A 23,034-nucleotide genomic window follows, 5' to 3' on the forward strand; every position below is an offset into this window, starting at 1 on the left:
TTTTGCTGATAAATGCACCCGCCCATTCCAGCCGCCTGCGCGATGCGCTTAGGGTTTCCTGTGTGTGTGTGGCCCCGCCCGAGGAAGAGGGCCGGTCGGCTCCGCGGGGGGGGACCAGGGGGGGGGGGGGGGAGGACATGACCAGCTGGAGAGCGGAAGAGGGGATGTAGGGATACCATACTCACGGAGGATATGGAACTGTGTATGGTGGTGTAGGGTATGCGCTTTTTGATCGTATCTCTGTGGGCTCTGCGGCTGTAGGCTCGTTGGCAGTCTCGTCGGCTTCCTCGCTCTGGGCCTCGGCACTCTCGCTGCAGAGCGCTATGAGTGGGCGGCAAGGAGGACAGGCTGCTCACCCGCACCCGCAGTCACACACGCCGCACCCGCCGGTTCCTCCGCATCCCATGTAATGGTCATCCTTCGGATGATCTCGGCCCTCATCCTCCTCACACATTCATTCATCGATCTTGATGACGCAAGTCACCGTCGATGCCAATGAGCCATGGTCGTCGGTGCCTCTAGCCATGGTCAAGCCCATCCACCTACTGATCGCCATCACCATCACGCACATCGTCATCGCCACCCCCACCGTCCTCCTCCTCTTCCACCACCACTCGTTTGGTTGTTTCTTAAGAGGGCTGACGTCTCTGAAACCGCGGCGGAATAGTGCGGCACAAGCTGGACTGGCAGGACGGATCGAGTCGCGAGCACGGCCAAATCGTCAAGTCCGCACACCTCTCTTCACAAAGACACATAACCTGCAGAGGAGTATTTGCAGGTGCTGACACACATTCTCTCTATCTTTTTCTCTTTCTCTCTCTCTCTCTCTCTCACCCCTCATCCCACGCGTCTCGCTGCTCATCACCGTTACAGCGGCTGGAGCGAAAGACCAAGGAGACCGAAGTGATGGTGGAGCTGTGTTTGGATGGAAGTGGGAGTGCCGAGGTGGAGACTGGTATTGGTTTTCTGGATCACATGCTCACGGCCCTGGCCAAGCACGCTCGCTGGGATCTTGTTCTGACGTGTGACGGTGACCTGCATGTCGACGATCATCACACGGTCGAAGACTGCGCCCTCGTTCTGGGCTCGGCCTTCAAGGCCGCTCTTGGCACTGTGGCCGGCATCGCTCGCTTTGGACATGCCTATTGCCCGCTCGATGAGTCACTCTCGCGGGCAGTCGTCGACATCTCAGGTCGCCCGCACGCTACAGTCGACATCGATTTCAAACGCGAGAAGATCGGGGAGCTCTCGACTGAGATGATCCCGCATGTCTTTACCTCGTTTGCTTCGACTGCTGGCATCACCATCCATGTCACCAACCTCTACGGCGCCAACGACCACCACAAGGCCGAGTCGGCGTTCAAGGCTGCCGCCGTCGCCCTCCGCGCCGCACTCACCCGCGACAACTCTGCCGGTGTGCCGTCGACCAAGGGCGTTCTCTAGGTAAACATCTTATTCATCGCCGAGTCCAAGGTGTGCCGCGATGGCTGCGTCGTAGTCGCGAGTCCGCTTAAAGGCAGTGCGGGCAAGCGCCCGGCGGGTGGCGTACGACACGCTGCCACCAGACGAGGTCATCTCGTCCGCGACGGCTTTGTACTGCGCCGGATCGACGACCACGGTGACGCCCTCGCAGAACGCCTTGGCCGCTGCGCGGATCATGGTCACGCCACCGATGTCAATCTCGTCAGTAACTGCCGAGTCGGAGAGCCCAGCACGGCCTGCAACCACCGTCTCAAACGGATACAGGTTGCAGACGACGAGGTCGATGGCGCCGATGCCGTGGGCGGCAGCCTCGACAACGTCAGCGTCGACAGACCGCCGCATGAGTAGGCCACCATGGATCAGCGGGTGCAGCGTCTTGACTCGCCCACCAAACACCTCCGGAAAGCCCGTCACCTCCTGCACCGCAGTCACCGCAAGGCCCGCAGCCTCGAGCGTCCGTGCCGTCCCGCCCGTGCTCACAATGGTCACCCCGACAGCTACCAGAGCTTGACAGAGCTCAACCACGCCGGTTTTGTCCGCCACAGACACCAGCGCCCGCTTCACCATACTCTCCGACATGCTGTTTCTAAGAGTCAAGTTGTTGTATCCCCTTCTCGCCACTTGAGCTCACGCCTTGCTTGTTGCCTCGCCAGCCCGGTCAGAGTACCGTGTTACTTTTTTTTGGCCCTCCGCACTGTCCCGCACATCACTGCCGTCACAGCGCCCATGTGCTTGTTCTAGGCATGCTACGAGGCGACATGGCAGAAAGTACAATGCAGAGCCACAAAGCAGAGGGTATGGGCAGGAGAGCTAGCCTGAAGGCAGAGGGAAAGAGGTGAGGCGGCTACCTGTGGAACGTTCGAATGGAATGCTGCCCTCAACTCTCCCACTCTGCACGCTTCGGCGTCAGCCAACTGAGAGCTCAGGTGAGCGGCAGTCAGCCCAGAGCTACCCAATTGCAGAGCGAGTCGGCCACCTCTCGACGGATACCAGGACCAGGTTGACGACATGGCAGACAAGACAGCGAGCGTGGAACTCAAGTACGGGTGTAACCCGTACCAAGTACCGGCGACGTACGAGGTGACGGCCGACAGCGACGGCCGGCTCCCGTTCCATGTCCTCAACGGGACACCTGGCTTTATCAATCTCCTCGACGCGCTCAACGCATGGCATCTGGTGGCCGAACTGGCGGAAGCGACGGGCTTTGACGCAGCGGCATCGTTTAAGCATGTTTCGCCGGCAGGCGCAGCCATCTCGGCTTTTCCGCTCACAGACGCCGAGGCAGCCGCGTATGAGATCGCGGACCCTGCTGGCCTCGAGGGCCCGGCCCTGGCCTACGTTCGGGCGCGCAACGCGGATCCCAAGTCGTCGTTTGGCGACTTTATCGCCATTTCGGGCACAGTCGACGAGGCTGCGGCCAAGGTCATCAAACCGCATGTCTCGGACGGCATCATTGCGGCCGACTATGACGAGGCCGCGCTCACGCTGCTGTCGGCTAAGAAGGGCGGCAAGTTTGTGGTACTCAAGGCCGATCCGGCGTACCATCCGCCCGAGATGGAGGACCGACTTGTCCACGGCGTGCGGATGCGACAGAAGCGCAATGTGGAGAGCGTTTCGCCTGATGAGCTCCGCGGATGCGTGACCAATGCCGACGACGCGGCACGGCTGACCAGCGCCGCCCTGCTCGACCTCACCGTTGCGTCGATCGCTATCAAGTACACCCAGTCAAACTCGGTCGGATACGCCATCCGCGGGCAGATGATCGGTATCGGAGCCGGACAGCAGTCGCGGATCGACTGCACGCGGATCGCCGGTGACAAGGCCGCGGTCTGGTGGCTCCGCCAGCATCCGCGGGTTCTCGGGCTCAAGTTTGCCAAGGGTGTCAAGCGGCAGGCGCGGGTCAACGCGCGAGTTGAGTTCCTTGCCATGTCGCCGGATCCTGCTGTCAACGCTGTGCTCGTCAACGAGGCGCAGATGGCGCGATTCAACGCGCAGCTCGAAGAGACCGAGCTCGACACCGACCCGCTCTCGCAGGTCGAGCGCGCCATCTTTATCACAAACTCGGCCCGCGATGCCGGTGGGGTGGCGCTCTGCTCGGATGCCTTCTTCCCCTTTCGCGACTCGATCGAAGAGGCGGCCCGCCATGGCGTGGCCTGGGTTTTGCAGCCTGGCGGGTCGGTCCGCGACGACGAGGTCGAGGCTGCATCGCGCGCGTACGACATGGTCATGATCAAGAACGGCAAGCGAACGTTCCACCACTGATCATGGCGCGTGGCCAGTGAACTTATTCCAGTACGGGTATGGATGTTCAATGCAGGACAGGATGGGGGGGGGGGAGGGAGGAGGCAGGTTAGGCGCAGGCGTCAACGTCGCGTGCAACGTCGTCGTCGACGAGCGCGGGTGCCGCCGGGCGCTCCAGACCGACGACCGACTCGCGGGCGTCCGACTTGGCGGGTGAGGGCGACTTGGGAAGGCCCGGCGCCTCCGAGGCGGAGACCGACGAGGAGGCAAAGAGGGCGGCATCGGCAAGGATGTCGTCGCGGGAAATCGACTTGATCGAGCGCATCTGGGCATACTGGCGTGAGATGGTGGCGGCCATCTCCTCGGCGGAGCAGTAGGTTGACCAGTCAACCTTGAGCACCGGAATGTACTTGGAGATGTCATCGATGAACTTGTTGTAGCCGGCGTACAGCTGGCGGAGGTACTCGATGGGGATGAGCGACTCGCACTCGCGCCCGCGCGACTTAATCCGCTCGTAGCTCTCCTCGGGCGTCACATCGAGGTGCACAATGAGGTTCGGCTTCCGCATAAAGTTCGACATGTTCTCAAACAGCTCAAGGTCTACATTCAGGGCGAGTTAGTGGCGTGACGGGGAAGGGAAGGAAGAGGGGAGGGGTAGGGTGATCTCATCATGACAACGTACAGGTATCAAAGTCGCGCTCGTCCATCTTGCCGTCGTCCTTGAGCATGCGAGCAAAGACGAGGTCCTCATAGATGGAGCGATCAGCAATACCACCCGCCTTGGACCAAATGATCTGCTGCTGCTGCTCAAAGCGCTTGTTGAGGAGGTAGACCTGGAGCGGGAAGGAGTACTTTGCCTGGTCAGCGTAAAAGTCCTCCAAGTACACGTTCTCCGCCACGGGCTCGTGGAAGACAGGCAAGCCCATCTCCTTTGACAGCGCATCCGCCAATGTTGTCTTGCCGGCACCTAGTTCCTTTCATAAGTGAGTCTGATGTCATGCCCATGGTTGTGCCTTTAATCCTGCTGGGTAGCTGGGCCATAAATAATGCCGCGAGGGTTAGCGCAAGGTAGAATCTACACTGACCGGCACGAGGTCACCCTTGCCCCCCGCCCCCCACCCCCCATGGCACCCACGCCATGGGAAGTGGAAGAGTACCAGCAAGAAGAAAGGTGGGAGGGTAGTCAATGCGTACCAATGAGGCCCGAGATGGCAATGAACAGCTTCTCTCCGTAGGCAGAAGACATGGCTACAGCTCAGTGAGTGGGGTGTTGGGAGCGAGGGGACCGAGGCAAAGTGGCGCAGAGGCGCCAGTGGCCGAAGCCCCCCACCACGGGGGGGGGGGGGGGGGACGGGCAATGGGGAAATCAGGCACAACATTGGTAACAGCTTCTTTTGTACCATCGCCACAACGCCATCATCGATATCGCCATCTCTGGCTGTCTCCCATTACTGCGCATTGATATCTGTCTTACGCCACTGTCTTGGATCATCGCTGTCGCTGCGTCGGGTCCACATCTCGGGCAGGCATCCCTCGGCCGCAAGCACGTCACGCTAGCTAGCCGGGATCACGACCAGGACAAGCCAGCTAGGTAGATCCCAAGTCCAGGATCAAGATGGACGGCCATCGCTGGGCTACAGCGCCACGACGAGGCCGGTCAAGCCAAAGGGGAGCAACACACAATCACTCGACTCTTCTCCGATCATGGCAGCATCTGAGGGACGACCATTGCTGCGAAGGGTATCGGCCGGAACGCCGACAGCGAGAGGCGAGCTGGAGGCAATGTGGCGAGAAGGGCGAGTGACGGGCATGTTCAACATTCCCAACGAAGAGGTCTTTGCCATGTGCGTCGACTTTTGCATCCAGGCCGAGGCTGCAGGAGGAGGCGATGATGGGCACACGACCGGACGCAAGCTCGACGTTGACGCGCTGGTGGCGGCATCGCCTAAGGAACGGGCTGAGCGCCTTGCAGCGGCATCGCCAGGCGCGCTAGCCGCAGTGGTGGCGGCTGCTATCGACGCGCTGGATCGCAATCGCATCAATGCTGCGCGCAAGATCCTGGCCGCAGAGGAGGACGCACGAGTGGCGAGCGAGCGGGGAGCCAGGGCAGCAGCGAAAGCCAGGGACGCCGCAGCCTTGGCGGCAAGCGAGCTGAAAGATGTGGAGAAGGAGTTGGCATGCGTGCGGAGGGAGCTGGTGGTAGCTCGTGAGCTCGTGGCGGAGCTTCAGGCGGCGGCGGTCGATGAGACGGGCGAGCGTGCGGCGCTGGAGGCCCGGGCCCGGGCGGCCGAGTCGGCGGCAGCGACGGCGCGGCTGGCGGCGAGGGAGGCAGTAGAGGAGGCCGAAGCAAGCAACCGCCAGGTGCGGAAGCTAGTGCGTGACATGCGGGAGATGGCGGCGCAGGGTGTGGCGGCGCAGGCCCGCATCGATGCGCTGGAGGAGCAGGTCGGCATCCTCGCTGCCGCCGCCCCGCCCTGGTTCCAGCTCCCGGCGTCGCCGTCGGCGCAGCGGGACGGCGCATCATCGTCACGGGTGGTGCGTCTCGAGTCGCCAAAGGCGGCTGGCACTGGCGGCGGCCCAACGCTTACGGACCACCTCAATCACAAGCTCCTGGCGTCGATGCTCGAGTCGGACGCGGCGGCGCGTTGGGGTCGAGACGACGATGGCGATGGCGACGGCGACGGCGACGGCGACGACAGTGACTCATCAGACTGGGACCCATGAGGTGGCAGAGGGTTTACGTCCTGTCATGCGCGCGGGTAGGCATCGGATCGTTTCGCGCCCTTGAGGAACGACTGGAGGGCGTCGAGCCGAGCGTTGATGTCGTAGATCTCGTCGCCTCGCGGCGGCGAGGAGCGCGGCGGCGAGGAGCGCGGCGGCGAGCGGCGGGCGTGGCGCGGCGGCGAGAGCGGCTCGTCGGTGAAGAACGAGTGCGCGGCGCCAGGTCCTGCACGCGGCGGCGCGACAAACAGGCCGTCTGCGCCCGGCGGGTTGCGCGGCGGAAGGGTGGCCTCGAGCTGCGAGGTGAGTGAGCGCTGCTTCGGCAGGCCGGATGGGGTAGCGCGGCTGCGCTTGTTGCGGCTGCTCGACCGCTTAGATCTGCTTGTCGGCGAGGCCTTGTTTGCCCTCCGAGACTTGGCCTTGGCCTTGGACGCCGACGTCGACGCCGAGTACAAGCGGTCGGCGACGTGTGCGGCGCGCGAGGCCGAGCGCGAGCGGCGGCGCGAAGTGCGGCGGCGCGAGTCGCCGATGGACGCGTCCGAGTCGAGCGAGCCGCGGCGGGACGAGGCCCGGGATGAGGCTCGCGACGACGAGCGTGACGAAGCCCGCCGCCGAGGTGGCGGGCCCCACTTGGAGCTGGTCTTGCTCGACGACGCCATCTTGCGTTTCTGCTCTCGGACATACGCTGTGGGGTCAAAGCGCGGAAAGGCGGCGCCGGCCGGCGAGCCCCCACGCGAGCGCGAGGTCTTGCGGCGGACACGGGCCTTGACCCGCGAGCGTGAGCGCGACGCCGACGCCGAGTCGGCGCCCGACGCGGCACCGGGCGACGGGTCGCGGCGCGAGCGCGAGGTTGAGCTGGCACGCCGCGGCCGGCCGGCTCCGGAGCGGCGCGGCGAGTCGCGGGCAGGCCGCGGCGCGGGCCGCGGCGCCCGCGGGCGCGCCGCCAGCTGCGCCTCCAGGTCAGCGATGATGCCCCGGAGCTCGTCGTTGCGGCGCGCAGACTCTTCGGCAATGCGACGCGACTGCTCGGCAGCCTCGGCGGCAAGGTCGCGCGCCATCCGAGCCTCCTCGCGCGCCTGGGCCAGCTCAGCCTGGAGCCGGGCAACGAGGGCAGTCTCGTCCGAGTGGGCAAACGAGACCGAAGCCGCGCCGGGCCCGGCCGCGCGCAGCTCAGCGATCTCACTCCGCAGCCGCTTGATGGTCCGCTGCAGCGTCGGCGCGTCAACATACTCTAGGTATGTGAGCGGGAGCGGAAAGTGGACCCGATCAAACTCGACGGCGTAGGTGAGAATGAGATACCGCTTTGAGGCGCGGGCATTGGGACCACCGGCGACCGAGCCGTTGAGCGCCGAAGCGCCATGACGATCAGCATGATTCCGCTTTTGCTTCAAGGCTTCCAAATCAGCATAGGTCAGCAAATCGATGTAAACAGAGTCAGACGAGCCGTCGAGAGCCGAGACGAGCATACGAAGAAAGACATGAAACGGTTTGTAGTTGCCCGTCTTGTGGGTGATCTCCTCCACGTACGAAGCCGGAAAGGTACCCCTCCACCTTGCACCCGAAGCAGCCTCTTCAACATCCACATGCAGCGCATTGTTATCCTCCACACTACATACAGTCACCACCAACACTTGTGAGTTGTTCCCTGAATCATATGCCCTCTCTAGCCCATACCATCCTCCCCTACATACCCACCCGCGTCGGCCCAAATCGCGCGCCAAAGCCAAAGAGCCACAGCCACAGCCACAGCCACAGCCACAGCCACAGACACAGGCTTCCCTCCCCACCCCCCCCCCCCCCCCCGCTGTCCAGGCAGACCAGGTTGGTTGGAATGGCATGTACGTACCCCACAGAAATGACATAGGGAACACCAGCAAATGTCAGCTCTGCCACAGACATGGGCTCCGGCACCGTGGTGGCCATGGCTGGTGTCGGAGACAGTTGGGTGGCGGGAGAGTTGGTCGACTCGCGCCAACACCTCGACTCGGCGCCGCCAGGTAGCAGTCATCCCACAGCCATGTCGCTGACGATTGGTTCGGTGCCACATTGACTGGCTCCCCAAGGCAAAGACATGGATGATGGATGACGCTTGATCTGATTGGGTTGGCCCTGGTGATGGTAAAGGGGGCTAGTTTGGTTGAAATCGGTATGGGAATGCCTGTGCTGTTGCCATCCACCATGACGAGGTCCTCAACATCACCCGACAACACGCCACAGCCAATGACCACAGCCATGCACAACACCATGGCATATAAGGGCCATCAAGCCATGCCTAGCCTAGCCATGCCTAGCCATGAGGATCTCTCACCACGATGATGGCAGAGGCACTGGACGAGGCGAACGAGATCCTCAACATCACCCGACACACGCCACAGCCAATGATCACAGCCATGCACAACACCATGGCAGATAAGGGCCATCAAGCCATGCCTAGCCAAGACGGCCGTGAACATCTCCCACAACGATGATCAAACAGTGAAGAAGATTAAAGGTATGAGACCGCCTTGCCCATGTCAGCTGGTGTCCCCCCCCCCCCCCCCCGCAAGAGGAGGAGTGCGTTCAAGAGGCCACCACTTGACAACGGGCAGAATCCATGGGCGACGAGGACTCGTACGAATTGTCGTACGACTTTGTACGGTGACTTATTCCCGAGCTAGCACAGCCATGAACAAGGGTGGGAGGTGAAAGGGAGGAGGAGGGGGGGGGGGGGGGGGGAGGGGTATAGAAGAAGGTGGAGTACAAGGTGTGTCACCTTTATGGTGGGTTTGCTGTCTGTCTCTCTCTCTCTCTCTTTCTCTTTGTTGCTCTTGGCTTGGTTGTTGCCGTCCGCGGGTCGCTGACGGGCGGAACAAGCCATCCCCCCCAAGAGGTGGTGGGAGGAGGAAGGGAATGGGGAGGGGTTGAGGGGGGTTGAGGGGGCACCTTCCCTGGTCAGCTACCAAGAACGAGGGGGGTTGGAGGTGAAGGTATGGAGGGGGGGGATGAAAGACTCATGTGTTCATGGGTGTTGGTGTGCGTAGGAGTCGTACGCGGAGGAGGACGACATCGATGACCCGCTCATTCTGGCGGCATCGTGTGGAGACATGGCGTCGGTGCAGGAGCTGCTGGACCGGGGACACCCTGTAGACGTCGAGCAGACGACGTACGCACTGACGCCGCTGCTGGCGGCGTGCCAGCATGGTCACACAAACTGTGCTCGACTGCTGCTTGCTGCTGGGGCCACGATGACCGAGGCCAACACTGTCGGCGGCAAGACGTCGGCGCTGTACTTTGCTGTCGACTCGCGCCGAGTCACGCTCGTCCAGCTCCTGCTTAAGCGTGGAGTGGATCTCAACTCGCGGAACGGCCCGCGGAAGATCACCCCACTGTTCCTGGCAGTGATGAAGGAGGCGCGCGACATGGTCAATGTCCTGCTTGCTGCTGGCGCCAATCCCAACGTGGCGACGTCGGACAAGCTCGCCCTCCCCCTCAATCAGGCGGCCAAGTCCGGGTCGCTCGATATTGTGGCGCAGCTGCTACAGGCCGGCGCATCGCTCGACGTGGAGACCTCGACCGGCCACTCGCCGCTGTTCCTCGCGGTCGACGCAGGTCACACAGACGTGGTGGCTCTCATCCTAGAGGAGGGGGCCAACCCGCAGGCGCGTGTCAACCAAAAGAACGGGCCGGCCATGCTCACCGCGCTGCACGCAGCATCGGGCAACGGCGACTTGGAGATTGTGCAAATGTTGCTGGCAGCCGGCGCCGAAGCCGACCCCGTCTCTGCGCGGGCCCATTTTACGCCGCTGCACAATGCAGCACGGCGTGGGCACGCCGACGTCGTCATCGAGCTTTTGGACGCCGGCGCCAACGTCGGCGCGCTGACCAAGGGCGAGACAACGGTTCTGTTCTCGGCCGTCAAGTTTGCGCAGCGCAAGGTGGCCAAGATCCTCATCGACGCCAACGCACACATCAACGCCCGCAACGGCGAGCGGCGGGTGACTGCCCTGTACATTGCCGCCTGCCAGGGTTATGTCGACCTCTGCGCCGATCTCATTACCGCCGGCGCTCTTGTCAACGCAGTGTGCTCAGACACGTACTCGACGCCGTTCAACGCCGCGGTCCGCAACGGGCACACTGAGGTCGCCAAGCTTCTGCTCCAGCACGACGTCGACATCAGCATTCCCAACATCAACGGATACTCGTCGCTCTACATCGCGGCCGAGTTTGACCGCTGCGACATTCTCAAGGAGCTCCTGGCACGTGGCATGTCGCCCAACCAGGCGTGCGGACGTGGTAAGTTCTCACCCATTTACATTGCCTGCAAGCGCGGGCACCTCTACTGCGCCGAGCTTCTCATCCGTGCCGGCGCCGACATCAATGTCGCATCCAAGCACAAGCACCTGACCTCGCTCACCGGTGCGTGCCGCGGCGGCCGCCACGACATTGTGCAACTCCTCTTTGAGCACGGCGTCGACCATGCCATCCGGACCGAGAAGGGCTTTACCTCGCTCTTTGTCGCCGCCGAGTTTGGCCACAAGCACGTTGTCAAGTTTCTCATCGAGAACGGCGCGCCCGTCGACGACGCCAACGGGCCGGACAACCTCACGGCTCTTTACATTGCGGCCGAGAAGGGTCACTTTCTTGTGGCGCGCGTCCTTCTCGAGGCCGGCGCCGACCCCAACCTGGCCACCTCGCACGAGACGCCGACGCCGCTCCTCGCTGCGCTCCACTTTCAGCGGACCAACCTGGTCACCGAGCTCCTCAAGTGGGGCGCGTCGCCCAAGACCCGCACTGCGACGGGCCTTTCGGTTCTCTACGTTGCCGTTGCCACCAACCAAGCCGAGATCGTCGCCGCTCTTCTCGCCGCCGCCCCGCTCGACGACCTTGGCATCAACGAGGTATCTGGCGCGACGCCGCCTGCTTCGGGCGAGGCGGCTGCCAACCCGCTGCCCGAGACGCCGCTGCTGCGCGCCGTCACCGACGGCAACGACGCCATCGTTGACCTACTGCTGGACAACGGGGCAGACGCTAACGTGGCGGCCGCCGGCGTGGCGCCGCTGGCCAAGGCCGCAGCCGCCGGCTTTGTCTACATCGCCACCCAGCTCGTCGCCAAAGGCGCCGACGTCACAGTCACCAGCCCGGGCGGCCGCACCCCCTCCATCACGCCGTCCGCCACGGCTCCGTCGAGCTCATTGAGCTGCTCCTCACCAACGGCGCAGACGTCAACGCCAAGAACGACCGCGGTGCCACCCCGCTCTTCCTTGCCTGTCTCGAGGCCGACGCAGCAGCCGTCCAGGTCCTCCTCGCCGCAGACGCCGACCCCAACATTGGCACTGCCCGCGACTACTACCCGCTCTTCTGCGCGGCAGAGTACGAGGCTGTCCCCATCGTCGGCCAGCTCATTGCAGCGGGCGCAAACGTTAACCAGCCGAACGGCAAGCACGCCATCACCGCCCTCTTTGTCGCCTCGCAGATTGGCTCTTTGGCCATCGTCGACGCCCTCACCGCTGCCGGCGCAGAGCCCTTTGAGCATGGTACCGTTACCGTCACCGAGGATGAGGCTTTTGCCTCGGGTGACGACTCGGGCATTGGTGACCTCGAGTAAACCCCCCCCCCCCCCGCCACGCACACACACACCCTCCTCGCATCTCGGCCGTCGCCATGTGCCCCCGACTTGATGCCCATCGCCATCGCCCATCGCCAGTCATCGCCGCCTCCGCCCCATTGCGACTTGTCGCCACCGTCGCTTGCCCACCGCCCCCCCCCTAACACACACACACACACACACAAACACCTCACCCCTCACCCTCCATACTCCCACGGGCTGCAGCACTGCAGACGCTTGCTCCGTACCCCCCCCCCCCCTCCCCCCCCTTCCCTCCCACATGAAAGACATCCTGTTGACGGCCCGGACCAAGGGCAAGCGCGGGGCAAAGGTCAATGTGGTGGAAGCTGTGGCCAAGGCCGGCGGACGTGCTGCATACGCTCCTCTTGCTCGCCCTCAAGTCCCGCGGGCCATGATGTACTCTTCCACCACGACAGAGGGTGCAGAGGTAGCGGCCCCTCGTGCGGCTGGCATCCGACCAGCCGATGCGGTGGCCGAGGTGACGGCAGCCAAGTTGGCGGACGCAGACAAGGCGCTCGCGGCTATCAACACCGACGCGCGTATCCTCAACACCACCCAGCACGTCATTGGCTCGACCGCCGGCGCATCGTCGGCCGGATTTGATGTCTACCGCAAGACGCGCAACCTCGAGCGCAATCGCCTCGAGCGCCTGGAGCACCTCGATCGGGAGCTCGAGGCCCAGGCAGAGTACGCCCGCAAGGTCGCCGAGACCCAGGCCCGTCTCGATGCAGAGGCTGCCAAGAAGAAGCGCAAGCGCGAGGCCAAGAAGCAGCGCCAGCGCGAGCGCAAGCGCCAGAAGAAGCTCGAGAACATGCGATTCGAGCCGACCGCGCCGTTAGCCCAACCTCCTCCTCCCGCCACGTCAGGCCCTGCTCCTGCTCCTCCTCCTCCTCCTCCTCCCACCTCGTCGAGCCCTGCTCCTCCTCCTCCTCCTCGCCCAACCACACCATAAACTGTCCAAGACAAAGCCGACACTCCAGGCAAAGCATTTGATCATCTCCTCGCTGTTGACCACCAACCACGTCGATGCACATCCGTAGCCAGGCAAGTCACGACAAAGCGACAAAGCGATCAACTGGTGACAAGGACGTCGCCAGCTCGTCAGTTTGCGCTTCCGAGCCGCAAAGCCGGAGTGGCGCCGACAGAGTGGCGCTGACCGAGTGGCACCAACTGTCACTTCACTCACCACCCACCACCAACCACCAACCACGCACACAGAGCACACATACACATGCGGCAAACACCACAACGCATATATCCCATCCACAGCCACAGGACCAGCCCCTCATCTCCTTTTCTAGCCCGTGGACTCACTCGGTCGCCTGCCCCGTACCCGGCAACTCTGCCTCGTCCGCCACGGCCAGCTTCATCAGCTGCTGCTGCGGTTGCTGGTCGCGCTGGTTCCACATCATCGTCACCGATGTATGATGGTGTCATGCATAGGCAGGGTGTGGTGGCAAGACCGGCGACTACGCTTTCGTTTTACTCTTCGTCAGCACGCAAGCACAGACTTGATCCGCTGCCAAGAACAGGGCGCCATGCGCATCGCCGCCCGCCATCAACTGCACCATCGCCGCCTCGACATGTCTCGTCGACTGCTGCCGCTGCCGCCGCTGCTCGTCCGCCTTCGGCTGGCTCGCCGCGGCGGACATCTCGTCCGAGTCAGTATGCTGCGGGTGTTGGGCGGGCCCGGCGGCCCGGGGCTCAGAGACTGGCGCCGATGGCCTCGTTCGGATCGGACGTGGCAAGCGGCATGGATCACGGAAGTTGGATGGCGAGGAGCAGGCCAGGGGACAGCGACGACGACGACTCGTTCTCGGTCGCAACTGTTGTTTGCCCCTCGCCTGACCCAAGCTCGTCCTCGTCAGAGTCGATGAGCGGCTCGTTTGGATCGGCGGCCTCGGATCGCATCGCCTCGGGGTCTGAGGCCGAGCTCCCGGCGTGGTCAGCGTCGCAAGTCTCGGCCTCGGGAAGCGACGAGTCCGAGTATGGCTCGTTCTGCTCGGCCAACACCACTTGTGCGTTGCACGGGGTTCACGGCCTGCACGGGCCGCGTGCACCTGACGAGCCGGCGTCGTGGTCGACCGAGCAAGCCTCCAACTCGGCATCCACAGGTCCGGTCGGTGACGAAGCAAACCCGCTGTTTGCCGCTGACTGGCAGCAGCCGGGCTTTGTGCCGCGCTCGGCGCTTGTTGCCTCGCCCATGCCGCCCGTTTCTTCGCACCCTGCCCTCGAGGGCTCGTTCAACGTCTACCGGCCTGTCATCAACATCGACCTTCAGCTTGCCGAGGACCATACTTCAGGCCGAGCAAACGGGCCGGGTGGAGCAGGCGGCGCAGATGCATATCTCGATGATGATGACTTTTCGTCCGACTCGTCCAACAGTGAGCACGGGCAGCAGCTCCGCGCCGCGTCATCCGCCAAAGCTGCTGACGACAATAGTGACAGCTCAGATGATGACGAGGCGCTCAACCTGATCTCGATCTCGCACGCCCAGTTTGCACATGCCTCGGACCTGGTTGTCAACTCGCTTCGCGGCCCGCCGGATCTCCGCAGGTCGCTTCGCTCGCTGACCAAGATGCCGGAGCCACACCTTCGCGAGCCAATCACTTACCTCTCAGGTCTTGGCGAGCTGCAGCTGGAGGCGTCGCGGCTGCCGGCTCAGGCGCTCGCCGAGGAGCTCCTGGCCAAGCACATGACCGCGTTCCTTCCACCAGACCGCAAGTATGTAGCCCTACTTGCCACCCGGCACCTGATGAGTGCTGCCCTAGGCGACGCCGACTTTGTGCGGGAGTCGCTCTGCTCCGAGCCGTTCATTGCCTTTGTCCGGCGGACCGGGCCATCCAAGAAGCCGCTACTTGACGTCATCGAGGACATGGTTCACGAGTGCAAGGAGCTGCGAGTCCGCTCGGTCCTCCGCGACATCAAGACGAACAGCCCGCCAATGCACAAGGCCATCGGCATGCTGTGGGCGGTCAACACACCTGGCGTCCACTGGCGGACGGCATGGGATCTCTCGCAGCGGCTGGCCCGGCTGCTGGACCTCGACTCGCCGCACCATCTGGCCCGGCCCGATGTTCAGGCTGCGGTCATGGCGTACGTCGAGTCGGGAGACCGCGAGGCCATGGCTGCTGCCGCCGCTGCTGCCACCGCCGCCGCCGAGGCCGAGGCCGCCCGCCAAACGCTCGCTGCCAACATGCTTGCCGACTCGCAGCGGCGTGCGCTCGACGCTCTATCTATCAATCTCGGTCGCCTGGCAAGCCACGGGAGTGGCGTGTGGATGGCACTCCGTGATGCGCTTGTCAGTTGCCTCCGCCTCTTTCCAGAGCTTCGGCTCAAGGCGCTCGACAAGTTGATCAAAACTGCAGTGAGCGAGTACTCTGTTGTTGACGTCGATCTGCTTTCTCTCGTTCAGCACCCCTTTGCCGACGACGCGCTGGGCGCGCTGGGCAAGCGGCTTGCGCCGACACTGCCCAGATATGCAGCGCAGGCTGCGCTCACGCTGGTCGTCGTCCGCCGCGCCGAGGTCTTTGACAAGCTTCGCGCCATCGTCGCCGAGCCGTTTGCCTCAACCACCATGCAGAGCCTCGCGCTCGACTGGACCTTCTGGCTCGTCGAGTACCCCGGCACAAAGCGTGTGCTGCGTGCCGAGACCCAGCTCGAGGAGCTGCTTGGCATGGAGTTTGTGGGCACCGACAACAACGGTTCTGGTCAAGGCGGAGCCAAAGTCCACACGCCATCGACAGCATCCGAGACCTCGTGGGACGGCGACGAGGTCTTGACTGCCCGCTTCGAGCTTGCGGCATCGTCCATCACCAACTGGGTTCTGGAGCAGGCGCTCCACCACGCGCAAGCAGTTGCGCTCGGCACGTGGGTTGGTATCACCCGCACCAAATGCCGGATATGTCGTCTCCAGGTCTGTTACGTCTCGAAAGTAGAGGTCCCGCGCGGGAGCGCAGATCGGAGCCGGCGGCTTCGATGCGCGAGCTTCGAGTGCAGCGCCGGCGGCGGCGCTCCAGGTCTGCCGCCCGTCTGCGAGCATCCGGCCAAGCAGCGGGTAGTCACCCGCCAGCGGCTTCCTGCCACCCGAGTCTACCAGCCGCCGACGTGGCTGTACACGCTCGGATGTGCAGGGTGCGGGACCCGCCTTCGCAAAGCGACGTACATCGCCGGCTCGGGCACTAATGGAGATGTTGTGGTTGTCGACTCACTCATTGACAACGGCCGGACCGCCCAAGATCGTATCCAAGGCGGCTCCTCTGTCCTCCTTCTATCCAAGTCCGATCTCAAAGAGTGGCTCGGCGGCTGCACCCGCTTTGTCTCTGCCGTCCCCGCCCCCGAGCCGCTGCCGTAGCCAGTCGTCTTCGACCGTAGCACCCGATCTCAGCACTGCAAGCCCGCTGTGGGCACCAGAACAACCATCACTCTTATTTTAGCTCACAAGACGGGCGGGCCACGATGTGTCTGTGAGCATCGCCCCCCTACACGCACCTCACACGAGCTCCAGGCCTCGTCATTCCCCCAATCAGGCGGAAGAGGCAAGTCGCCCCCGCGACCACGACCTGCCCGCCCCCGCCCCCATCACACTCATACACACCTCTCACCATCCATACCACACACGCATACACCCGCACGTACACACACACGCTAGTTACACATCCCCCTCGTAGGCATGGCACTTGTGCCCACACGGTCTGTCTCCCCCACGCCGCGGCAGGTGGCGAAAGGCGACCAGGGTGATGCGACGAGTTCGGCAGGAAGGAGCAGCCAGACGGAGATGGGAGTTGGTGGAGATTCTGGCGGGAGCTCGAGTCAGGAGCGGCAGTCTGCCGGGAGTATGGCACGTGAGGTGGCCGAGGCCAAGGCGGCACAGGTGGCGGCCAAGGCGTCCCTGCTCATGTATGAGGGCGTGGGCGAGATGCCCAAGCCTCAGAAGTTTGTCACGCCGCCGTCCGACTCGCTCATCTGCCCCATACATCTGGGCCTGTTTGTGGAGCCGGCCATTGCGCGGTGTGGACACACGTTCTGCCGCGAGTGCATTCTCGAGTCGCTCGACCACATGGCCCAGTGCCCGGTCGATGCGCAGCCGTTGGAGAAGGACATGCTGGTACCGAATCTGGCGGTCAAGGGCCAGATCAACGACCTGATTGTTTTCTGCCCCTACGGCCTCAAACAGGCCGACAATGCTGACGATCTCGGCCTTGACGACCAGTGGGTTGTCGATGAGCTCGGCTGCTCGGCGAGGCTGCGCATCGGTGACCTGGCGGCGCATGAGCGCGAGTGCGAGTTCCGTCCGGTCGTCTGCCCCAACTCGGTCAAGTGCGGTCTGCTCCGTGCGGCGGCGCTCGAGGCGCATCTGGAGACATGCGGGCGGATTGGGTGTCCCAACGCTGTCATAGGGTGCGACTTTGAGTCGACGATCGCAGGCGTGGAAGAGCACCTGCCCGGTTGCAAGTTTGAGGCGATGAAGGACGTGATGGCGGCGACCAACGCGCAGTTTACCGAGCTCAAGGACATGCTTGTGCTCAAGGACCGCGAGATTGCGCTGCTGACACAAACGGTGCTCGACCTCTCACATAAGCTCGAAAACTTGGCTGGCAACATCGAGCACAAGCTCGACATCTATGACCAGACCATCTGCAAAATGCACATCTCCATTGAGGACACGCGGAGGCAGGTGGGTCACTCGCTCGACGAAATCACCATGGTCAAGCAGCGTATCGGCTCCGAGGCCGACACTCAGATCTACCCGCACCTCTACCGCTGCAAGGGCACGGTCTCGGGCCACTCGGGCCCGGTGTGGACGCTTGCTGCCACCGAGACGCTTCTCTTTTCGGGCTCGTCCGACGAGACCATCCGCGTCTGGTCGCTGGCGACGTACCAGTGCCTGCACACGCTCGAGGGCCACAACGGCATTGTCCATGCCCTGGTGGTGTACCACGGAGTCGACGGCGACATGCTCATCTCGGGCTCATCCGACTGTACCATCCGAGTGTGGGACGTGACCTCGTTCGAGTGCGTCCGCACCATCGACACCAACGAGAACGTGTGCACGCTTGCGGTCCACAACAACTTGCTCTTTGCCGGCACGCTCAAGCAGATCCTCGTTCACGACCTCGAGACCTTTGAGATTGTGCACGAGCTCAAGGACCACAACCACTGGGTCCGGGCCATGACCATCCACGAGAATGTCCTCTACGCTGGATCGTACAACACCATCAAGGCGTGGGACCTAACCGACTTTACCTGCAAGGCCACCATCCAGTGCTCCGACGGATCGGTCTACTCACTTGCCGTCACCGGCCCGTACCTGGTCTCGGGCACGTTTGAGAACCGGGTCCAGGTCTTTGAGCGTACTTCGCACGAGCTCGTCCACTCGCTGCAGGGCCACATCGGCACTGTCTATGCAGTCATCGCCGTCCCGGGCTACGTCTTCTCAGGCTCGTACGACAACACCGTCAAGGTGTGGAACATCAAAACTTGGCAGTGTGTCCAGACGCTTGTCCGCCACACCTCGTCGGTCGACGCCCTCATCTTTGCCCACAACAAGCTCTTTTCCGGCTCTGCCGACAACTCGATCAAGGTCTGGCAATAGTGCTCCGTCTGGCCATCGATCGCAACCGCTGCGACCACCCACTCCCCCAGATCCCCACATGCGAACTGTAGTGAGGGCCGCTTCTTAGCCTTGTCTCTCACCCCGCTAGACCGTGGCTTTCCTTCCGGCCCAATGAACGTTGTGTCTCCTTGGCTGCCACGCCCCGGCGAGGAGAGCCGGCAACCGCCGCCGAACCGGATTCGGTTGCCAGCACCAAGCCGCAGGTCAGCAAGGGCAAGGAGGCGCAACGTCAGCCACCTCACGTGACCACACACACACATAGACATAGACATAGACATAGCCTCATAAGAGCATCTCTACATGTCACGGAGAAGGACACCCGCACCGCCAGCCGAGGAGGAAGCCGAGGCGAAGAAGCCCGAACTGCCGCCGTATGGCCTTGTCGAACCGTTTGGCGATGCCTCGGTCGGCGTGTACCATGACAACAAGTGGGTCATGGTTCCTGTGGAGCCTCGCCGGCAAAAGGAGCCCTCGCTGCGTATGTTCTGGGCGGCGGCTACTCCGTATGAGCCCAAGCTGAAGAAGAAGCGGAGGAAGAAGAAGAAGTAGTTGTCGTCGAGCTTGTCTGCGGGCTCGTCGTTGAGCTCGTCGTCGTCGCGTTGTCTCTCGCAGGGTCAGGCCCATCAGACTGCCGTCGTCGACGTCGTCGTTGTTGTCGCCGTCGCCGTTGTTGCCGTCGCCGGATCGGTCGCCATCGCTGGTTTCATTGCCATCGCCATTGCCATCACCATTGCCATCGCCTTCGCTGACCGGTGTGTGGCACGGCTCGGCTGTTCGGCTCATCGATGGCTGGTCGAAGGAGGCAAGAGGGAGAGCTGGACAGGGGTTTCATACTATAGTAAAAGGGAAAGAGAGTGTTTGGTGATGGAACGGCCAGCGGATGAGAGGGCGAGTGGGGTCCGCGCAACGACAAGCCAAAGAGCGACTACTCGTTGAACCAAGCTGAGATCTCGGCCTGCTTCGTTGCGACAAAGGCCATGATAAAGTCGACAGAGTCGGCTTTGGAGAGAACGCCTTCGGGCGTCTTGCCACCGATGGTCGGGTGGGGGAGAAAGGTGGTGTCCTGGTTATCAAAGATGAGCTCGGAGTGGACCTCGACCATGGATGTGGGGAAAAAGCCGACTTCGTCCGAGTCGACGAGCCGGCCGTGAAGCCAGCGCATGTCCGAGGTCGGCTTGACCTTGTCGAGCATCTGGTTAACCTCAAAGGACAGCTCGTCGTCGCGCTTGCCGTGAAAGGGGAAGAGCGGACGGGCGACCGAGACCATGCGGCCGCCGACGGCGAGGAGTGCCTGGAGGGCAAAGTCCATCTTTGGGGCAAGGGCGTCGAGCGTGAGGTTGAGAGCCTTCATGTACGGCGAGAGGGTGCCAAACTTTGCGCCGTTGGCCAGCTTTTGGATGGCCTTAGTGGTGAGCACCAGAGCTTTGCTCTCGCCGCGGCTCGGTGGCGCCGCAATGACGCCAAACTTATCGGCGAGATGACGGCCGGACAGACAAAGCGGAGGAAGAAGAGCGAGCCGGTGACGGTGCGGCACTCGTTGGGGAACTTGTGCTGGGTTGCGGCAAAGAGGGACTTGAGCAGGAACTTGACCAAATCGGGCACCTCAGCGACACGCGACATGACCGACGACGCAAGCATCATGACGCCGGAGCACATAGCAGCAAGGGCGTGACAGACGGCGGCAAGGTCGACACCGTCGGTGCTACTCAGGCAACTGGCAAGAGGCGGCTCGCCGAGAGCAGCTTCCATGATCCGCCGCTGCTCAAAGTCGGTCTCGGCAGCGGTCATTGCGGCGTTGAGAATCCACTCCAAGGCGTCGTCGGTCAGCTCGCCAGAGAACGCCTTAGCGGTGGCATACGCCTCGGCATGGCTCTGGATGTAGGCGACGGGCTCGGCCATGGTGGCATGGAGAAAGTCGCCGCCGGCAGCGTTGAGGACGGCGGTGATGACCTTGGTTGAGAGGGTGTTGCCGCGGAAGAGCGAGAGCGCAAGCTCGCGCGGCGTCTTGCGAACCTCGTAGTTGACCAGCATCTGAATGAGTGGCAAGAGGCGGCGGTCGTCGTCGAATACTCTGATGCATGGCCAGACGAGGGTGTCGGCCTCGGACGAGGTGGCGACCGAGACGAGGACCGAGAGCAAGGTCCCGTACTGGTCGGTGAGCACGTTCTCAAAGGCGTCGGCATCGTCGGTGGTGAGCCAAGAGAGAATGGCCGAGTGATCCTCGGCCTTGAGCTCGTGGTTCTCCTTCTCGTGCTTGAACATCGAACCGAGTTTCTGCGACATGCGCGACATCCACTTGGGCTTGCGCGCAGAGTTGTCAGACCGCAGCCGCTCCTCGCCAAGCTCGAGGAACTGTTGGTAGATCGAGGGAAAGTGCGACATGGTCGACACGCACACGTCTTTGGACAGGACGCAGACGGCAACGTCCGAGACGGCCTTGACCGACGCTGTCCGCTTCTTCTCCAGAAACAGCGCAATCTCGCCGAAAAACTGGCCAGCAATCAAGCGTGGGTTCTCACGGGCAACTCGCTTGGGCAGTTCGATCTCGACCACGCCCGAAACTAGAAAGTACATGGCCGTGCCCTTGCCGCCGACCTTGACAACGTACTCGCCGGGCTTATAGTGCTCAATGACAACCTCTTGCAGTAGACGGTCCAAAAACCGCACGCTCTCGGTCACATACTTTGAGTCAATAGTGAGCGACATCCGCCGCTTGCGCATCCGACGCTGCGACGCCCCAAGGTCGGCAATCGGCCGCGGCGAGAGCTTGGTCCCGGCCGATGAGACAGACGCCGAGCTCACTGCCGACGCCAGGCTCGCCGCCGACGTCGCACTTGCCGCCGACAGCGAGCCGCCGTCGAGACCTTTGCCGGTTCCGCTAGAGCTTAGCCGTGACCAGTGCGGCTGCTTGGCCGCAGGCACGGCCGAATCAGACGAGCTCGAGCTCGTTCCACCGTCGTTGGCAAAGCCAGAGCTTGCGCTGGATCCCGAGCTTGAGCTTGAGGCGTCGTCCGAGTCAGAGGTACTCGAACTGGTGGTCGAGTGGTCACCAGTGCTAGACGAGCTCGAGTTCGAGCCGCCCGAGCCACCGGACGAGTCGATGGCCCCGCGCATGGCGCTAATGTCGATCGAGGCCGACGATGTCCGGGCGATGGTAATCTGGACGCCGAGTGGCGGCAGGGTCGAGGCCGAGCCAATGGTGGTCAGGCCGGGTGGGGCCGAGCCGAGAATAGCCTCGGTATCGTGCGAGCCGTCTATGTTGCGCTGAGCGACTTCGGCGAGCGAGGCCGAGGAGACAGTGGAGACGTTGACGCCAACGAGCCAGTCACGCGGCGGAAGAACACGTAGTGCAGATGGACGATGGGGTATGATAGGCGTCACCGTGGCACAGGGCTCGTCGTCAGACAGAGCACCTTCCTCACGGTCGACAGCTAGCGTCCGTGAGAGAAGCAGAGCTTGCTTCAACTCCAATGAGGCCACATCATTGTCGGAGGCCATGGTCCCGTACAGAGAGAGCGAGAGAGAGACAGAGACAGAGAGACAGACAGACTCAGTGCCCCCCCTGTTACAGCCACCCCTCTTGTGAAGTGCGCTAACACTTCCCTTAACTTAGGGGAGGGGTGGGATGACCGATGAGCTCCCCCTCTCCTTGTTCAAGGCGGGAGGGGGAAGGGGGGGTCCGGGAGTGTGCCTGGAGGCAATTCGGATCGGCCGCAAAAAACTCGTCGAGGTGTATGAAAAGGGAGAGAGAGACCCACGCCGCTGTCAGCGGTCTTTTTTTCACGGCAAAGAACACGGGGCAGAGAGGGAGGAGGAGAGGGAGGGGAGGATACGCGGGGGGGAGGGGGGGGGGGGGAGGGAGGGGGGTAACCATCGATATTCATCAAGTTGTTGTTCATGTTGTCAATTGAAAGGCAGGCAAGAAACAACCAACAAGTCAGGTCCGAGAGGGAGGGAAGGGAGGGGAGACACAGATGTAGGTCGGTGTTGGGATGCTCGGCTCGATGAGAGTTCAGTTTGAGGGTTGAGGGCTGAGTGAGAGGCTATGCTTGGTAGATTGCAGTGGGTGGTGAGGGAGAAGGCGGGTACGGGTGGTGAGTGTCTGGGCTTCATCTCGAGTCTGCTGCCTCAAGTGTGCGTCTGGGCTGAGCCGAGGGAGCAACCACTACAGCAACCACCAACTACATCACGCCCACACAAGGATCGACGTGTTTCAACAGCACCTCATACCCGCATTGACATAACAGCAAGCGATGGCGAGGCGGGTGACTGCGGAAGGAGGAAGGAAGAGGGGGGGGAGGAGGGAGGGGGGGGGGGGGGGGGGGGGGGGAGACAACAAGGCGACGAACGACGTACCAACCACGCGCCG

At 62.9% G+C, this 23,034-nt stretch overlaps 10 protein-coding genes across 10 annotated transcripts; 6 read left to right on the plus strand and 4 right to left on the minus strand.

Moving 5' to 3' along the window:
- Positions 1–211: 211 nt before the first annotated feature.
- Positions 212–1,461, plus strand: AMSG_05668 (imidazoleglycerol-phosphate dehydratase). Its single transcript, XM_013902275.1, has one exon. The coding sequence runs from the start codon at positions 907–909 to the stop codon at positions 1,441–1,443; it is 537 nt and encodes a 178-aa protein (XP_013757729.1). The 5' UTR covers positions 212–906; the 3' UTR covers positions 1,444–1,461.
- A 49-nt stretch (positions 1,462–1,510) lies between these two features.
- On the minus strand, positions 1,511–2,061 carry AMSG_05669 (uncharacterized protein; the record flags this gene model as incomplete). Its single annotated transcript, XM_013902276.1, has 2 exons — positions 1,511–1,555; positions 1,588–2,061. 2 exons carry the CDS (start codon positions 2,059–2,061, stop codon positions 1,511–1,513), a joined length of 519 nt encoding a protein of 172 aa, XP_013757730.1.
- A 429-nt stretch (positions 2,062–2,490) lies between these two features.
- Positions 2,491–3,940, plus strand: AMSG_05670 (bifunctional purine biosynthesis protein ADE17; the record flags this gene model as incomplete). Its single annotated transcript, XM_013902277.1, has 2 exons — positions 2,491–3,731; positions 3,832–3,940. The coding sequence occupies 2 exons, from the start codon at positions 2,491–2,493 to the stop codon at positions 3,938–3,940; spliced, it is 1,350 nt and encodes a 449-aa protein (XP_013757731.1).
- Positions 3,941–4,391: 451 nt separating this feature from the next.
- Positions 4,392–4,969, minus strand: AMSG_05671 (deoxynucleoside kinase; the record flags this gene model as incomplete). The annotated part of the gene is made up of 2 exons (XM_013902278.1): positions 4,392–4,690; positions 4,918–4,969. The coding sequence occupies 2 exons, from the start codon at positions 4,967–4,969 to the stop codon at positions 4,392–4,394; spliced, it is 351 nt and encodes a 116-aa protein (XP_013757732.1).
- Positions 4,970–5,527: 558 nt separating this feature from the next.
- Positions 5,528–6,447, plus strand: AMSG_05672 (uncharacterized protein; the record flags this gene model as incomplete). The annotated part of the gene is made up of 2 exons (XM_013902279.1): positions 5,528–5,805; positions 5,953–6,447. Exons 1-2 carry the CDS (start codon positions 5,533–5,535, stop codon positions 6,445–6,447), a joined length of 768 nt encoding a protein of 255 aa, XP_013757733.1. The 5' UTR covers positions 5,528–5,532.
- Positions 6,445–8,367, minus strand: AMSG_05673 (coiled-coil domain-containing protein 61; the record flags this gene model as incomplete). The annotated part of the gene is made up of 2 exons (XM_013902280.1): positions 6,445–7,989; positions 8,291–8,367. The coding sequence occupies 2 exons, from the start codon at positions 8,365–8,367 to the stop codon at positions 6,471–6,473; spliced, it is 1,596 nt and encodes a 531-aa protein (XP_013757734.1). The 3' UTR covers positions 6,445–6,470.
- A 670-nt stretch (positions 8,368–9,037) lies between these two features.
- On the plus strand, positions 9,038–12,028 carry AMSG_05674 (ankyrin; the record flags this gene model as incomplete). Its single annotated transcript, XM_013902281.1, has 3 exons — positions 9,038–9,076; positions 9,465–11,552; positions 11,612–12,028. The coding sequence occupies 3 exons, from the start codon at positions 9,038–9,040 to the stop codon at positions 12,026–12,028; spliced, it is 2,544 nt and encodes an 847-aa protein (XP_013757735.1).
- A 280-nt stretch (positions 12,029–12,308) lies between these two features.
- On the plus strand, positions 12,309–16,403 carry AMSG_11897 (uncharacterized protein; the record flags this gene model as incomplete). The annotated part of the gene is made up of 2 exons (XM_013902317.1): positions 12,309–12,883; positions 13,847–16,403. The coding sequence occupies 2 exons, from the start codon at positions 12,309–12,311 to the stop codon at positions 16,401–16,403; spliced, it is 3,132 nt and encodes a 1,043-aa protein (XP_013757771.1).
- Positions 16,404–16,652: 249 nt separating this feature from the next.
- On the plus strand, positions 16,653–18,796 carry AMSG_05677 (E3 ubiquitin-protein ligase TRAF7). The gene has a single exon (XM_013902282.1). The coding sequence runs from the start codon at positions 16,722–16,724 to the stop codon at positions 18,642–18,644; it is 1,923 nt and encodes a 640-aa protein (XP_013757736.1). The 5' UTR covers positions 16,653–16,721; the 3' UTR covers positions 18,645–18,796.
- A 794-nt stretch (positions 18,797–19,590) lies between these two features.
- Positions 19,591–22,287, minus strand: AMSG_05679 (uncharacterized protein; the record flags this gene model as incomplete). Its single annotated transcript, XM_013902283.1, has 2 exons — positions 20,160–22,287; positions 19,591–20,130 (listed from the first exon to the last, which is right to left on the minus strand). Exons 1-2 carry the CDS (start codon positions 22,161–22,163, stop codon positions 19,591–19,593), a joined length of 2,544 nt encoding a protein of 847 aa, XP_013757737.1. The 5' UTR covers positions 22,164–22,287.
- Positions 22,288–23,034: the final 747 nt, after the last annotated feature.

This window comes from Thecamonas trahens, assembly GCF_000142905.1.
Source record: "Thecamonas trahens ATCC 50062 unplaced genomic scaffold supercont1.24, whole genome shotgun sequence".
Lineage (NCBI taxonomy): Eukaryota > Apusomonadida > Apusomonadidae > Thecamonas > Thecamonas trahens.